This window comes from Anolis carolinensis, chromosome 1 (assembly GCF_035594765.1).
Source record: "Anolis carolinensis isolate JA03-04 chromosome 1, rAnoCar3.1.pri, whole genome shotgun sequence".
NCBI classification, from domain to species: Eukaryota; Metazoa; Chordata; class Lepidosauria; order Squamata; family Dactyloidae; genus Anolis; species Anolis carolinensis.
Genome location: NC_085841.1, coordinates 342168062 through 342185015, shown reverse-complemented (window position 1 = coordinate 342185015; position 16954 = coordinate 342168062). Strand labels below are relative to the sequence as shown.

Here is a 16954-nt window from a genome sequence, read left to right as displayed (position 1 = left end):
TTACATCTTATTATGTTTTCTGAATTTTTTTTTACAATGTTAAGTTCTTAGATGAGAAAACAAGATGAAAGAATTTAAGGGGAAAGTCTGGCAAGGACTAAGTGCTATAGTTAAAGTAACATATGGGGCAAGGGGACGAGAGACTGCATTATGTAACTCTCTCTTTTTAAAAATTGGTGGCTCCGTGGAAATTTGATTTTGATAAGATGCTTATATAAAAGCAAAGGGAACACAAGCCCATCTCTTGTTATGTAAAGTGAAGAGACAGTAGCTGTCTCCAGAGATATAAAAGAATAGCAAGTGCTGTTCTTCCGAAACCTTCTGCCACTTAATCCTCCAAGTGATTAGTCGAACTGATGGGACATGCTCCAAATTAATTTCATCTTAGCAGGGGGAAAGAGCCATTAAGAATGGAGAGAACCAGAATAACACCACCAAGGGTGACTTTCTCAGCAGCCCGCTCTACCTGGGGAAGCGACTTCTTCACCCTGCTGTTTTGTAGTGGATCAAAGGATTTGCTGACAAAGAGCACTGTTGCTGAGTCAGCAGGAGAATGTGGGCATTAATGGTCCCTCATCAGGGACCCATCACTCATCAGTGCAACTTTTTGCTAGGCTGCAGAGCATCTTTGAGCATTTCTTGGCACAGAGAGGAAAGAACCATCCATTCTTTTGCATGCATGTCCTTGGATCAAATGGTAGGTTTTAGCTGTATCTGATAGTTGAGGACAACCCAGCATCCTTTAAAGAAAACTATAGAGCCATAGTTCATGATGTAAAGTTGTTTGCAACTGAATATTCATTACTTATGGGAATAATAAAGCAAAATGGGACTGCAAGGGACATCCAGTACAACCCTTGCCATGCAGGAATGCACAACAGAAGCACTCCTAAGAGATGGCCATCTAACCTCTGTCCTGCCGATAGTGATAGATGGAACCGAGGAGTTTTTGATGTAAGGCACATGCTCCACCACTGTTCCCCAGTATGATAACAATAGGACCATTCTAATCATTTGGCAGAGGAGGAGAATTGGTGATGATCTGCCAATATCCTGCATCACCTATTTAGTTGCATAAGAAAACATCTTCATTTATGACTCCCCAAGCCTATCCTAACAGCCAGGAGCCACATTGTGCAATGGAGATTTGTTCAGCTGGTGATCAGGGTGGTGGAGGGTGACATTTCCAGCCCTTTTCCTTCAACAAGCAAGGATGTGGCAAGGAATTGTGACAGGGGTCCTGCTTCCGATTGTCACAGCCTTCCTCACAGGCAGGAGGATACTTTCCAGGATGCAGAGTGTGATGTCTGTGGCAAGATTTGGCAAAGGAAGAGTAATGTAAAGCAGCAGGAATCAAACATGAGACATTCAATATGCAAAGCATACCTTCCTCTTCATTTGTGAGCACATCAGGGCATAAATCTATTATATACCGTAATACACTATAAAATGCTATGATCACCAGTGATGATAGACAGAACAACTTAGAAAACAGATACAACTTAAGAAATGATTGCTGAGATCCATACATATCAACATACACTTTTGATTCCTTTCAGCAGGTCATAAAATAGAACTGTCCATTGTCTCCATTTAAATCAGAGCTATGTTAGCAGCAACATAAAGCTTACAAATCCCTGTAAAGTTTGAAAGTAATGTAACAGAGCTCATTATTTTAGCCCAACCGTATGAGGAGGGGTGGGGTGTTATAAAGGTGCAGCCCTCCTCCCATTCCAAACTGGGGAAAAGTATTCACCCCAAAACTGAGAAGTGAAATTATGCCCATTTCTTTTTTGTTTGTTTTGAGAGGTTAATATGTTTGGCAGTAGATCCTAGAGATCCAAAATTGGCCCAGAGATCCCTGGGTTTTGCCCATCCCTACTATAGAGATTACAGTGGCCCAACAAATCTAACACCAGTCATGTCTATGACAGTTATTTCAGTACTTAATTAAACACAGACTCATTTCAATCCCCAGATACAAATAGAAAATATTAAATATCAGTTTTGAAGGATGAGGCATATCCATGGCAGTCATAGGGGTTGCACAATCTTGAATCATTGTTGTAACACAATATGATGATGATATATGTGTACCTTGTTTCCCATTACTTCTCTTTCATGTTTGAGGGGGAGAAAACGTTAGATTTGATAACAGAAAGCCGTGAAACTGTTACTCATTACAGCAGTAAAATAACTTTATCTTGTTGCATTGGTTTTTAAATGTACAGTACGCCCCCTGTATCTGCGGGGGATACCTTCCAAGACCCCCCATGGATACCTGAAACCGTGGATAATAGTGAAACCTATATTTTGACTATAATTGAGCTGGAAGCATGTCGTAAAATAGCAGTGGAGAACGTAGAGAACCCGACAAACACTCCCGGGAGGGAATATTTTTTGGAGCTTGGGTAAGTGGATATCAAGTCTGCAGATAAGGGGGTTGCACTCTAATGCTTGTTTAAACTCTTGTTGCCACCCCCACCAAAGCCCCATTGCCAGTTGTATCCCATGACTCTCCAAGCTCTGCTGCAGGTGAGCGTGGCATGTGTTTTGCAATTTCCAGCTTGATCAGTCCAAGGGACACCAATACTACCACTAGATCTGTTCTGTTAGCTCAAAAAGGAAACAATTTGAGACAGCAAGGTGGGCAATATAGTGGATCCTCCACTTCCTCAAGGATTAGATGTGACACATTCCCCTTGTCGCTCCAACATGCCTTCACCTATTAACTGGGCAATGGAGGCTGCCTCCACTCTGCCGAGACCTCCTCTTTGCAGGGAGACACCTTAGTCCAGCTGCCACCACTGCACCCTGGCCCTCTGCTGCCTTCTTCATGGAGATCTTTCTATCCAGTTTTACCCAGGAGGAGGAAAAACGGGGCAATTGAAGATGTCTAGGCAAAGGCAATGTAGTTGCCGCCAGTCAAACACTCCCCTGCACAGAAGAGGCCGTGACGTAGCAGCATTGACAACCCGGTTAACAGGCATGGGCAGGTCTCTGCTTCTGCCCTATAGATTTAGTTGTGATGTACAAGTCTTTGTCAGATATTTGTAGTCTCCCTCAGACTTGCAAGGCTTACAGACTTTATTAAAAATGGAGTTGCAACAGAGGAGCAAACAGGAAAAAATAAACAAATTTACAAAACTTTAATCCATAAAAGTGCGGGGCCTACTCTGCACCAAGAAGGTTCCAGAGTTTTCTCAGTAAAACAGTTTCCAGTGTTCCAAACAGAGTTGGCATTTGCATGTGATCAAAGAGCTGCTTCACATTTCTCATGGCAGTCATATTTGGAAAGTTCATTTGGGGTGTTAACCTAGGATGCATCTACACTGTAGAATTAATGCAGTTTGACCTCACTTTAACTGGCATGACTCAATGCTATAGAATCATGGAAGATGTAATTTGGTGAAGCACCAGTCCTTTTTTGCAAAAGAGGCTAAAGATCATGTAAAACTACAACTCCTATGATTCCATTGCATTGAGCTATGGCAATTAAAGTGGTGTCAAACTGCATTAATTCTACAATGTTGATGCATCCTTAGTCAGTACCAGAGCTTTTTAACATGAATAGTCCCAAGTTCTGATTGAGAAATTGACACTTGGATTGCAGCTCTCAGGATGCCCAAGACCAGTGATTCTCAACCTGGGGTCCCCAGGTGTTTTGGCCTACAAATCCCAGAAATCCCCGCCAGTTTACCAGCTGTTAGGATTTCTGGAAATTGAAGGCCAAAAACATCTGGGGACTCCAGGTTGAGAACCACTACCCTAGACCAACATCTATTGTGCCTTTGGAGGGTTTTTTTGGGAGGGGGTGGTTTTGAAAAGCAACTTTTTTTTCCAAGTTCTGGTCAATATATCCAAGAGTACATGCCTAAAGAGCAGTTCCCCATCTCTAGATACTGAATAGATCATATTGGGAAGCTCTGGATAACCGTGATCACCCAGATTTATTTCCAGGCAGCAAAATACAGAGGTAGCTGTATTAGCCAAGCAACAAAATACAATATTCAAAAAATGGGGGGTACCCTTTTGGGACTTGCACAATGTATTTTTAGTTTGTCCAAAAGGAGTATTGCTGTTTTGTAGATTTGGGATATATTGCATTTCTCTTCAGAAAGAATCTTCAGCCTCGGAAAGTGGATCTTTGGGCCCTGCAGCAAACTCCTCTGAATTCAGAGAAAATGCAGTGGATGTCTTTTAATTAATTTAAACTGAGATTGTTACAGGGCATTACACTAAAATGTTCTCTTTTCCTCTCTCAGAAGACTTGGAATGTACACCCCTTGAGTCCCTTACTCTGAACTGAAAAGACCATAAAGAGATCTGAAGGGCTTTGTTATCATTTTTTTAAAGTGTGTGTGCTTGCCTCCTGTAAATCCAGTCTGTCACGTAAACAGTGAAGGGTTGTTTGAGGTCAGGGCACCAAAGGGCCAGCTGAAAGTAAACGTGTCTTGAAACCAGTTGGAGGACTGATATAGACCAGTGGTTTTTATCCTTTTTCATCTCATGGCACACACAACAAGGAGCTAAAATTGTCAAAGTACACCATCATTTTTAAAGGACTCCTTTACCATTTTTGAACAGATGGAAATCTTAGTTTATCTTTTGCTCACCCTTGCATCACTGTAATAATGAACACTGTACAGTTTTCCATATGTGATTGGACTGCAGCTCCCAATATTCCTCACCACTGTCTAAGTTGTGTCTATGTTACCTGAGGATCTGGAGGGCCATATATTTCTTATCCCAGCTCTACTGAGCATCCTTTAGCACAAGATAAATTATTCAAGAGAAGTGAGGCCTTTCAATTGAGCAGGTAAAGAATGAGATGCATAAATGAAAGTGCTCCAGCAGATACTGAATACTGAGATCTTCAGTTCCACTACATCTGGAGGGCCTCATCCCTCATTTTCAGTAAAACAAGAGTTTGCAATAAGTAAGTTGTGATTTACTGATAAATCTGGAGTCGAGGCACAAAGATAATACAAAGTAAGCTGGGGTTGGGAGAAGGTTTTCGTGTCCTTTTTTTCTGTAGAAAAGTTCAGTTCAGTTCTGGCACTTGAAAGGTCATCACTTAAGTGTGTGAGTTTTGTAAGTGAATGAACATTAGTTTTCTGGTAAAGCCTCAGGTAGTTCATAAAAGATTGAAGCCTGCCCAAACCTACAGTACAGTAGTTAAACACACACATGAACCCCAGATAAGCACATGCAATAGGTACTGGGGTTGGGGATCAGAACCAGGCTGAAAATGGAAAAAAATATGAATTAAAAAGAACAAATTGATAAAATTGTCAGATAATCATATCCACAAAGGAAAACCTGCAAATTTCGCTCAACATTTATCCTGGGGAAGATAGGCAGCTAGGTCCCAAAGCGTTGCTATATATCAAGTTAAGCACTGTCACCATCCCAACACTGTTGACTCAGCTTACCCACCTGTTGAGAAAAGGTGAAAAACAAACAGAAATAAAACATGTACTTTACCCTTTTTGGTCCATAACTTTGTTGCTTGGTGAGAGAGTGATAGATGTCTGGTTGCATGCTTGGCAGAGCTAGGAGACAAACCCCTTTCTCAGTGGAGAGAGGTATATGACTCCACACAGCCAGTCTCCCAGTCGGATTTAGCGTGGTGGGGGGCTGGTAAGCAGCCTGCACCCTAATATGTGAGTCTTCCCTTTGGCTACTCTGCCCTCCAGACGAGCAAGGAAAGAGCAGCAAGGATCTTGGAATTGATCCCTTGCTTATTTGTGTGTGTACCATACTATTAGGAACAGCCCAAATGGTGGTTCTCACATCTCCCTTGTAGGGTTATGCATAAATATCTTCCCCATAGGGTCGACACACACACACCACCACATTTTTTCCAGCATTACAAAAAGCAACAAAAATAGTTTAAATGACTGAAGTCTCCCATTGTGATGAGTCAATTTCTGTATGTTGGGCAACATCATTCTGTATAAGTGTATATTACTGTCAAATTTCAATGCAAGGAGAAAATGGAATACAAAACAGGGAAAGCAACAAATATCCAGTAAATACAGTTGCAAATATTTTCCATTCTGCTGCTTTCAGTGTCTTTGGTGGACTCTCTCTCCAATAATTCTGTGTTGGCAGTATTGAATCTTTAAAAAGATCAGGAGAAATGTAATTGAAATACTTTCTGAATTATGTTCTTTGATTTTAGGATACATGAAAATTCATACATGAGTGATGGAGAGATTATGGATGCCGAAGTCCTATTTCATGCCTTTGCTGGGCACCATAAAGTTACATTTATCTAGCAACTGAATTTTCTTTTCATCTGAAAACAATTTGTACAAAGAGTTTGGGCAGTGATGTACTTTTTAGCAAAAATAACTCCATGTAGAAAATTTCATAGTGGACAGATGAAATGGCTTTTAAAGAATTATCCATTTATCCAGCCATGGAGTGAGTATGATGAATATAAAGTGTTCTTAACACTCACCTGTACTAATAATTAAACAACAACAATTTAAGTATATATATATTTATATGTACGTACGTACATACTGGAGTGGGTAGTAAAGCAGATTGATGAAAAGAAAGAATGCTAAAAGTAAAAAAGGAAGATAGAAAGGAGAAGAGAAAAGAGCCATATCACTGATTCTGTATTTTAGAATTAGATAAAAGAAAGTTGCAACTATTCCAATGGTTAGCTAATGTTTCGCTAATCATCCAATTTGTGTATAACTTTATGTGCTTTCTTTAAAATGCATACTTTTCCAATATTCAGATATTTGAATAGTTTAAAAGATATAAGAGCAAAATAGGATATACAGAATTCTTTTAATTAGAAAATATGTTTGGTTCATATTCTTAATGAGCAATGAAAGCTAGGACTCAGCATGCTTTATAATTAGCCTTCTCCAGTACTGTTTCGATTCACTAAACATCAAACTAACATTAACAACCCACAATTCCCCATTTGCCAGGAAATACTAACAAGGTTTTGTGAAAATGGATTATTTCCTGAATATATAACAGTGGGATTTGATCATTTATAATGTACTTAGGGTACATTTTTCAAAACACCAAAGCATATTATTGTTATGGTATCTATCAGAATTCAATCCTTCTAAATTCAGCTAGTCCTAATCATATAAAAATGAGATTATTCTTAGCATTATTGTTGTTGTCTGTTATGTGTTTGATTTATACCACACCCTTCTTCATATGGACTCAGGTCAAGTAATGTATGTAAAAATACAAAGTTAAAACTATAAATTGTGAACATCTAAAATGATAAATCATAAATACTTACTATAATACAAGGAAAGCAGTACAAATAATTTGTATGAATATGTTTAATTTGTACCTATGTGGGCATCTACTGGATCCCTGGTATGAGGATGTTCCAGAGTCATTTTAAATCCTGAACATAGCCTTAAAGTATTTGGATTTTTGAATTTTTTGTGCCGATCTGTAACCCCAGTCTCATAAACTGACTTTAAAATCAGAGTGTGAAGTGAGGTCAATGGCTTGATCAAGTCCTGGCATATTTGTCTGTTCATTTGTGTGGTTTGGAAGAGCTCTGTATTTTGTATTTATGTTGATCTTAACAGAGAACTCCCAGGGTGCCTCTACACTTTAAAATTAATGCAGTTTGATGCCACTTTAACTGCCATGGCTCAGTGCTATGGAATCCCAAGAACTGTAGTTTGGTGAGGCACCACCATTCTTTGGCAGAGAAGACTAAAAATCATGTAAAACTACAACTTTCCTCATATGCTTAGACAGCCTGAAACAAAAAGCACAAGTAATGCTGTTAAAAGATAAAGCAAACAACGATAGCAATTATAACAGTCTACCTCCTCCACCACCCATCCAAGATTAAAAAGGAATTAGAGGATACGTGGCTAAAATTAGAAGAACATATATTACCCCAAATGACTAGATATCCTAGGGTATCCATCCTAATAATGGGAGATTTAAATGCCAGGATAGGACCAAATTACACTGTGATAGAAGCAAAGTACCTGCTTCTGAGGGATCTCAAAGAGGGTAGAATCTTCCTTGATAGGAACTCAAAAGACAAAATTTCAAACTACACAAGATACTGTATACTGCAAATGATCTATAGGTTGGACTTTTTGATGCTTAACGGCACAGTAAAGGGAGAGTCTGAAGGGGAATATACCTTTCATTATTCCACAGCATTGAGCCAAGTAGTGTCAAACTGCATTAATTCTCGAATGTAAATGCACCTTCAGTATACACACTGAAACAAATGTCTGCAAGGGAGGCCATGGTAGATAAACTGATATACAACATATTCCTAGTTTGAATGTGCCCATCCACTCACAGGGAATGCATGATCCTTTGGTATTCAATTATTAAATAAGTAAATGCTTTCAGAAAAGGAATTCAGCGGGGAAGTGGAGCTTGTGAAGATCTAATTAATGCAGCTTTTTCCTTTAAATGCTGTTTTAAGATTCATCTTTCTTTCTTTGTTATTAAAATAAATGGAAATGGGTTGCTGTGAACTACATAAACCATTTCTTGATTTTGTGGATGTAATTTTCTTTTACAATCCCTTTTGTTAGAGTTCAACCTTTAAGCAAAGTTTAGCTGCACAGAGAAACACACACTTTCAGATCTATTAGAATTGCACAAAAATCCAATTGCACAAAAGAGGGTGTGTGTGTGTGTGTGTGTGTATATATATATATATCTCCCTATATAGGAGCCCTTGGTGGTGCAGTGGATTAAACAGATGAGCTGCTGAATTTGCTGACCGAAAGGTCGGGGGTTCAAATCCGGGGAGCGAAGTGAGCTCCTGCTGTCAGCTCCAGCTTCTGCTAACCTAGCAGTTCGAAAACATGTAAATGTGAGTAGATCAATAGGTGCTGCTCTGGCAGGAAGGTAACAGCACTCCATGTAGTCATGCCAGACACATGTCCTTGGAGGTGTCTCCGGACGACACCGGTTCTTCGGCTTAGAAATGGAGATGAGCACCAACCCCCAGAGTCTCACATGACTAGACTTAATATCTTTTTCGAATTGTTTGCCCAGAAAGCTTTTGAAATGTTATATTGTACTAATGATTCTGCTCTTCTGTCCTCTTGTCCTTCCTTTTTTCTCTCTCTTTTCAAAACATCCTATGACTGACTGGGCCTCAACGAAGGAAACCACTGAGAAAAGAAGAGAATGGAACAAGTCAAGCTGAATATGCAATGACCTCCTCCCAAAACAACAAAACAGTTGAATCTAACAATGCGGTGGTATAATTTCTGAGACCTCCTCTTGAGTAGTAAACATTAAAAGCACATGCAGCGTATGCAAGGTGGATGAAATGCAGCAGTGGAAGAAGTTCAGTGGCCAAGGGACTTCATTTCAGAAATAGTGCGTGCATCAGTTATTACGAGAAGAAAAGCAGATAACTTCTCTTCGGCTTGCTGATCGTCAGAAAGGGAGGTATAAACTTGCCAGTCAGGGCTGCTCTGAGAAAAGACCTCACAAAGGCACACTTACTGCATGCGACTGACAGTTGAAAGCAACATAACGATATCCCCAGATCTCTCTGTCCATCTTTTCTTTCATTCATTAATTCTTTTTTCCCTTCATTTTCTCTCCCTCCCTCCTTCCCTGTTTTATTTTTATTTCGCTGTTTATTGGGGGGAGGGGAGGGAGGATGCTTTAATAGAGATCCTTTGAGAGTGAAGTTGATCTGACAGAGGCACTGTAATTGGTCCTGAAACATTGTAATTGAATCTGGAAAAAAATCCAAGCTGTACTAGCATGGCTTTGCATTTGTCTTTTTTTTCTTTTCTTTACAAGGCACTGCCATTCCCATCTTTTGTTATGATTACATTCTTAAGTGGAAAAGTTTCCATTGACCCCAAAGCAACTTCCCCAACCCCTATTGCATGATATTATAAAATAGACATCTACAGTCTGGTGACTCTGCAATTTCCACTGCTGGTGACTTTTCAAGCAGAAAGTAGTCACTGTACGACCTGTAGCAGTTAGCATTGTGAATCAAAAAGGGAAAATTATTGGCAGTAGTAACAGCTAAGGGTGCTTTGTATACTATTCATACAGTCTTATTCCCCATTTTTGTTATTATGTAGCATTATTGCCTTAGGTTGAAGAAGTTCCACATGTGTGTTCCTCATTTACAGTTCTGCACAATTTTGCACATGTATGTATACCACACAGATCTGCTGGTGGGATCTTTCTACAAGTATGGCTTTGAAATGTTTGGGTTTGGAGCTGGGGGAAGACAAGCTGCAGTGAAAATGGAAGTCCTTCTTACACTCCTTGCAAGCTCAGATATCTCAAAACTTTCCTGTTTCTTCAGTAGCTCCTCCAAAAAACTTCTTTTGGAGGGAAAAAAGGACTCTCCACTTCAGGGAGAATGCTGTGATAGCTCAGTCCTGTCCGTCGACAAGGGACTGCCAACTGTGCCAAATTCTATGTGATAGCTCAATGTTGTACCACTTTATGATAAGGACTGCAAATGACTTGAAAAGCCAAACCCATTTTCTTGCGAGTCTTATTAGGCTCAGTCACTTTAATTTCTTAAAAGAAAAGACCATTGTTCAGACACTGTTATTGTCCACACCTGGACTAAGATGTTAAAAACATTTCTGCCTTTCCCTTCCTATACCCTTGTTTATCACTGGCTTCTTGTCTTGCTGTCAAGCTTTAGTGACATTGTCTCTGTGTCTTCAAGCAATCCAGAAGAAGCTGTCTGAGTGCCGTTGCATAGAATCACCTCATCGTGTCAATACAGACCATTATTGCTAAGAATCTGATGTTCGGACTCATTTTATCTTAAGGGTGCAGCAGACCTAGAAAATCTATATTGAGACTCCAAAGAGTTGAATCGCAATCTAAAACCCAACGTCTTCTTAGTGATGGTGACAAAATGGGGGAATTCTCAAAAAACAGTAGTGGGCTACCTAGAATCGTAAAATCATAGAATCATAGATCAATACTGCCGTCGGTGAAGTCACTTGATTGTAGTGACAAAGTGAATGGTCAGCTATTTTATATTCAGTGTTTAAATGAAGCAACTGTGAAATCTGGGGTTAAAAGAGTTTTGTTAATCGTTGTTTATCAGTTAAAAATGTAGTAAAAGCAGCAGGAAGTACTAAGTATATATATGCCCAGTCTCTGTACCATGCATGTACATGAGGTATCTTTCCCACAGAGTTTGGAAAAATTACACTTTGAACTATAATTCTCAGAATTTTCTAACCATCACAACTAGAAATCATCATGACTGGAGAAATGCTCAGTGGTGTGGTCCACAAAAAAACTCCAAGTTCTACATCCATAGTGTAATCTCAATTTTTTGCTTAGAACAGTGGTTCTCAGGCTGTCGGTACCCAGATGTTTTGGCCTTCAACTCCCAGAAATCCTAATAGCTATTACACTGGCTGGGATTGAGGGAGTTGTAAGCCAAAACACCTGGGGACCCACAGATTGAGAACCACTGGCTTTAAAGATAAAAGATTGTAGAAAAAGAGGGCAGACAGACACTCCCAATGTCCCCCGCCCAGTTTCCACATCTTGCAGGTCCAGAATCCCATTCTCCATACAATTCTTGAACTGTTCAGTTTTGGTTCTGTGGTAGAACAGGTGTAAATATGTGTATTCACCAATAGAAAAAAGACAGCTATTTATTTACTCTTAATGGAGAAATCCACCAAGTCATGGGTATATTCATTTTCTTCCCTCTAAGAATATAGTATGGGTGGCTTTTTGTAATCTTTTAAATGTCAAGAATTGCTGAAAATAGAGTGACAATAATGTCACTGACCCTCTTCTCAGAGAGGAAGAAAATCCTTTGCTTCCAGTCACTTTAGCGCATCATTTTGCACTATATTAACTGGAAGAAAATAATCTGGGTTCTCAGAACACAGTTGATTGAAGCCAATTGCCATTTTTGACATTGAGTTGTGTCAACCTATATGCTTCAGATGAAGTCCACTGTCACTTATATTTAGAATTGCACTTTCCCCATAATGCTGCAACATAGTTTTTTCTGAGTTGTTTTTTAGGGAAAGTTCTAACGAGATATTATTTTGATGCAGTTGTTTCCCCCCGAGACTCTGATTTATAAAGGAAGCTGGAATCATAGAAACATGATGTAAAATGCAATATGGCGCAAGCTTCAGAAAGATTGTCTTCTATTAAAATACTGTACATTTATTTTGTTAAGACAAACCTTTGCAACATGGCACCTCTGGAGGTGTTGTATTACAATTCCCAACATTCCCAACCAATATATGGGTAGTGAAAATGGTAATCCAACACATCTGGAGGGCACAACGTAGACACCATTTCTCACATTGGGTTCTAGGAAAGCAGCCTCTCCTACGTCCAAGTAAGTAGGACTTTTCCCTTGCTCTGTAACAGGATCTAATGCCCATCATCCCAAGACAGCATAGCTAGTGTTGGGGGAAGATGAGTTAATTGGGAAGTCACCACTTAGATAAAACCAATTCATTTAGTGCCTCATTGGAGTTAAAACAGGATTTAAGCCCACTTATATTTCAAATTGGAATGAATTGCTCCTACATAGTAGCTGTTTACTATAAAAACAACTTCTTCATGTTCTTAAATTCAACTCCAAGCAACATTGACCAGCGTGGCCCATGGCAAGAGAAGACAGGAATTTGTGTGGTCCAGATGTTTAAAAAGCCAAAGGTTACCCACCCATGAAAAAGAGAGGTTCTTGTGGTCTGTATTGTTATCTCCATTATAACAGTGTTTATTACAACTTGTATGCTAGGCATGCTAATGAGCAGTTCTGAATTATTTTTAAGATTTGCATACTTTGTTCTGTGTTTGCTTCACAAATAACAAACCTCAATGAGATTCTAGACAGTTAAAACATCACTCTTGTTCCCACTTTACCCAGAACTGGGAAGAATGTGGTGTGAAATGTTCCTGGTTTTCTTTTTCAGCCTCCCCACTGCCCCAATAAATTAAGAAAACTGATGTACAGATCCCATCACTTGTAAAATTAAGTAGGATGAGGACCTCAATGTGGATGTGAACCAATTGGTTCCCTTGGTGGCCAGATCAAAGAACACTTAAAGATTTTATTCCTTGAGTTTTCTAGTCAGAAGGACCTGACCCACACAAATGTTTGAATTGAAACTTGGCTCTTGGCCAGATTTTGCTCCAGATGTGAAACAGTTATCAATGGTTTAAACACAAATTATGCAGTGAAGTCTGCATTTTGAAACAAATGGATATATTCAAATCAAAGCTTGTCCTCAAGTCCCAAAAGTACCTAAGACTAGGAGATCCTAGAGGGTGCGGTAAAAATGAATTCTTCCAAACTCTGATTTGTAATTCATATATATTTTATATGAGTTTAAACCAAACTAATATTATATATGGTCTAGGACAAGTGAAGGGAATGGAGGAATTAGATTCTTCAACATTAAGCCCTAGTAGATTACTGAACAAAGAAAGCTGAAAATAACCAGAAATGAATTTCATGATCGTGAATTTGCAACTTTGTTCTGATCAAAGAAACCTTTGTGCTTAGCACCTGCTGAGGGTAACTCTTTTGCCACAACTCCAAAACACAGATCCTGATAATGCAAAGTATGTCTTCCCTGGATGTAAAAATGTGATTCTTCTGATATATTATGCATACACCCACCAGCAGCCATACCCAGCAAAGCCAATGATAAAGGATTGTGGGATTTGTAGCACAACAACACCAGGAGAACCACAGTTCATTCCTGCTGGAAAGCTTATGAAATATCTAAAGGAAAAATATACAAAAAGCAGGAACCAATGTCGATCTAAAAATTTAGAAGAATGTGATATAGTCCTGGGATTGTACCACTTCAGGGGATAGGGGAAGGGGTACAGGGTTGCATTAATCACTTAACAAAACCATGGAACGATGCCACTTGGTTTTTTTCTGTACGTGTAGTTTGGCGGTCAGCCTTCAGAACAGGGAGAAATTGAAGTGATGCCTTCAGGAGGAATATATTCCTAGAGCTTCAGAATATAGCTAGGATTTTGTTTGAAACTGTACCGATTAGCAGCAAAGCTTACATAAAAGGAGCATGTGTGCTCTTTAATACAGTTAATTAAATACCAATGATATATACAAGTCTTGACAGATAAAAGCTTCTTCACAATAGGGACCCATTACACTGAAAATTGGTAATTCAAGTCAGCAATTCACAGGGATTTAAAGTTTATTTTTATACTCTAAAATTAGATGCTGAAAGTCTCTGCATACCTGGGGGCATGTTGTGAGCAAGCTTTCCAGATGGTAGCTGATTGTGTGCACCACAAATTTGACCCAAAGAGCTAAGAGATTTTCTCGGTTTGCAACTTCGTTTCCAGTAAAAGAGATTTATGGTATACATAATACATAGAGAGCATGATCCCACTAGAACGGAATACTTTTGAATCCCATTGATTTCTATGGGAGAGTAGAACAAAGCTTGTGCTTAAATTCTCCCATTGCAATAGAGCTTAAAAGTGTTTCATCTGGCAGGATCATAGCCATATATTATATAGGTATGGACCTGAATTTCCATTGCCTCGCACTTTGCAACTTGGTTTGTACCATGAAAAATGGGTATAAACTCACCCTATTTTGTATTTTGCTTTGCACAGGTATATACAATAACTCATAGTCCAAGGCAATGGAGAATCATGACTGTTATAAATATATTTTTATATATTCTTTACAACCCTCCCTGCATCTCTGCAAACAAAAATATATGATTTTTAAACTGCAAAGATAGTGTGTTAAAAAAGTTAATGCATGAATGTAAATACTCTTTAAGATCTGCCTTGTTGACTCTGAACCACATGTACAGATTAAAACAGCCATTGTTCATAGACAATCTGTACCAGTGGTTCAACGACAAAAGCTAATGGCCACGATCCAAAGAGTTCCTTTAGATAACACACAAGAGCCTCACGCATGCACCAAGATGGCTGCTTCCAGAGGAAGGCTCAGAAACCTCACTGCGCGCTTGGAGCTCATTGGGTCATGTCCAAAACCCATTTCAAAATTAATGTTGTCATGTTTCTAAGACAAGCCATTAATGTATATTTAGCATTTATGGATATTGCTCAATACCTATGTTCTGTACCAAAAACAAACAAAAAACTGTGTTATATATACAGATTGTATATTACCTTAAAAAGACACCATAACTAATTTTTATTTTAAATAAAAACGTGCTTATAAAATGTTTCCTGTTTTGTTGTTTGCATAGCTAAAATCTTATTGGCTGCTAGCAAGCTTCTTTAATTGGCACTCCTGATTCCAAGCAATGTATAGCTCATTAACTCCATCCAAAGCACCCTGTTCTAAAACAAGTGGGCACCACTTTACCTGGCTCTAGAGCCCCAGGGAGCCAGTGTAATGTAGCATTGGGCTGTGCCTCTGGAGACCCACTCAGCCGTGTAAATACACTTGTTGACCTTGGATGAGGCACTAAAGACCTCTGAAAATTCTGTGATAAGGTTGTCATAAGTCAGAAATGGCTTGAAAGCACACACCAACATGCCAAAAATTAAGAATGATCACTGCTGAAATCTGGGTCTCCACACTCAGTGATGAGTCCAGGATCACTCCCAGACTGTGAACCTGTGTCTTCAAGGGGAGTGTAACCCCCTCTAACACAGGTTGTAAACCCACACCCTGTTCAGCCTTGCAACTGACCAGGAGTACCTCTGTCTTGTCTGGATTCAATTTCAATTTGTTCGCTCTCATCCAGACCGTCACAGTGGCCAAACACCAGTTCAGGACCTGAACAGCCTCCTTAGCAGCAGGTGGAAAGGAGTGATAGAGTTCAATGTCATCTGCGTACAGATGACACCCAACTCCAAAACCCTGGATGATCTCTCCCAGCAGCTTCATGTGTATGTTAAACAACATGGGGGACAATATTGAGCCCTGCGGGACCCCACAAGTCAATGACTGCAGGGCCGAGCAGGTATCCCCCAGCAACACCTGGGTACGACCTTCCAGGAAGGACTGGAGCCACTGTATAACAGTACCTCCAAGACCCATTCCTGCGAGGCGCTCCAGGAGGATACCATGGTCTATGGTATCGAAGGCTGCTGAGAGGTCCAGGAGAACCAACAGGGTCATACTCCCCTTGTCGAGATTCCTACGCAGACCATCCACTAAGGTGACCAAGGCTATTTCAGTTCCATGTCCCGGCCTATTGCCAGACTGCACAAGATCAAGATAATTTGTTTCTTCCAAGAACACTTGGAGTTGTGAGACCATCACAAGTTCCATGGCTTTGCCCAAAAAGGGGAGATTGGACACAGGCCAAAAGTTGTTTAATTGAGTGGGGTCCAGTGATGGTTGAAGTCCAACAATATCTCTGCTCCTGGTCTGCATGCACTAACTGACAGGAGCAGGTCAGATGTAGAGACAAGGTCTTTACAAATCTTGTCTGGAGATTGTAGCAGCTGTAACTTGGTGGGGTGCACAGACCACCTTCTTGCTATGCTCTCTTCCAGCTTATGAAATTATTACTCTGAACTAATTTTTAAATGGTCAGAAATTGGTCTGACTTCCTCCCTCCCACTCTCCTGCATAAGAAATAATTCCGTCCTCTGAGTTTTCATTTTAGCACAGTCTTTGTAGGGAGACAAAGGGGTGAGAAGAGAGGAGAAAGCATAATTGTTGGAGAGACACATCCGAGCAACCAAGCCTGTAAGCCAGAGACAGCCCTTCCCATTTTTGATTTGCAATTTGAGGGTAATTCAATTAGACATTTCAAGCAATTTAAACATCCGTGCATTGTCCAACGCCAAAGCATGAACAGTTCAGCCACAAACAGGATTTGACAGCCTTAGTAAGCAGTGTAAAATCCCAATGGTTGCACTAGTGGGGCTGGGAACACATTCCTATGTGTGTCTCCACAAAAATACACCCAAAATATGTAACAGAGTTTGTGTATGGAAAACCTGT

At 39.8% G+C, this 16954-nt stretch overlaps 1 protein-coding gene across 4 annotated transcripts in view; it reads left to right on the top strand.

Annotated features, from left to right (window-relative positions):
* Positions 1-15215, top strand: part of prima1 (proline rich membrane anchor 1) — an 88495-nt gene extending 73280 nt beyond the window's left edge. For 2 of the 4 annotated variants that reach the window (XM_062968416.1, XM_008110758.3), the window contains 3 exons: positions 2232-2411; positions 6188-6432; positions 9149-15215. In XM_062968416.1, the coding sequence (XP_062824486.1) occupies positions 2232-2411; positions 6188-6284 (277 nt within the window). In that variant the 3' untranslated portion in view covers positions 6285-6432; positions 9149-15215. The remainder of the gene's footprint in view (positions 1-2231; positions 2412-6187; positions 6433-9148) is intronic. The other 2 variants (XM_062968418.1, XM_062968417.1) reach the window with 2 other exon arrangements.
* The last annotated feature ends 1739 nt before the right edge of the window (positions 15216-16954 follow it).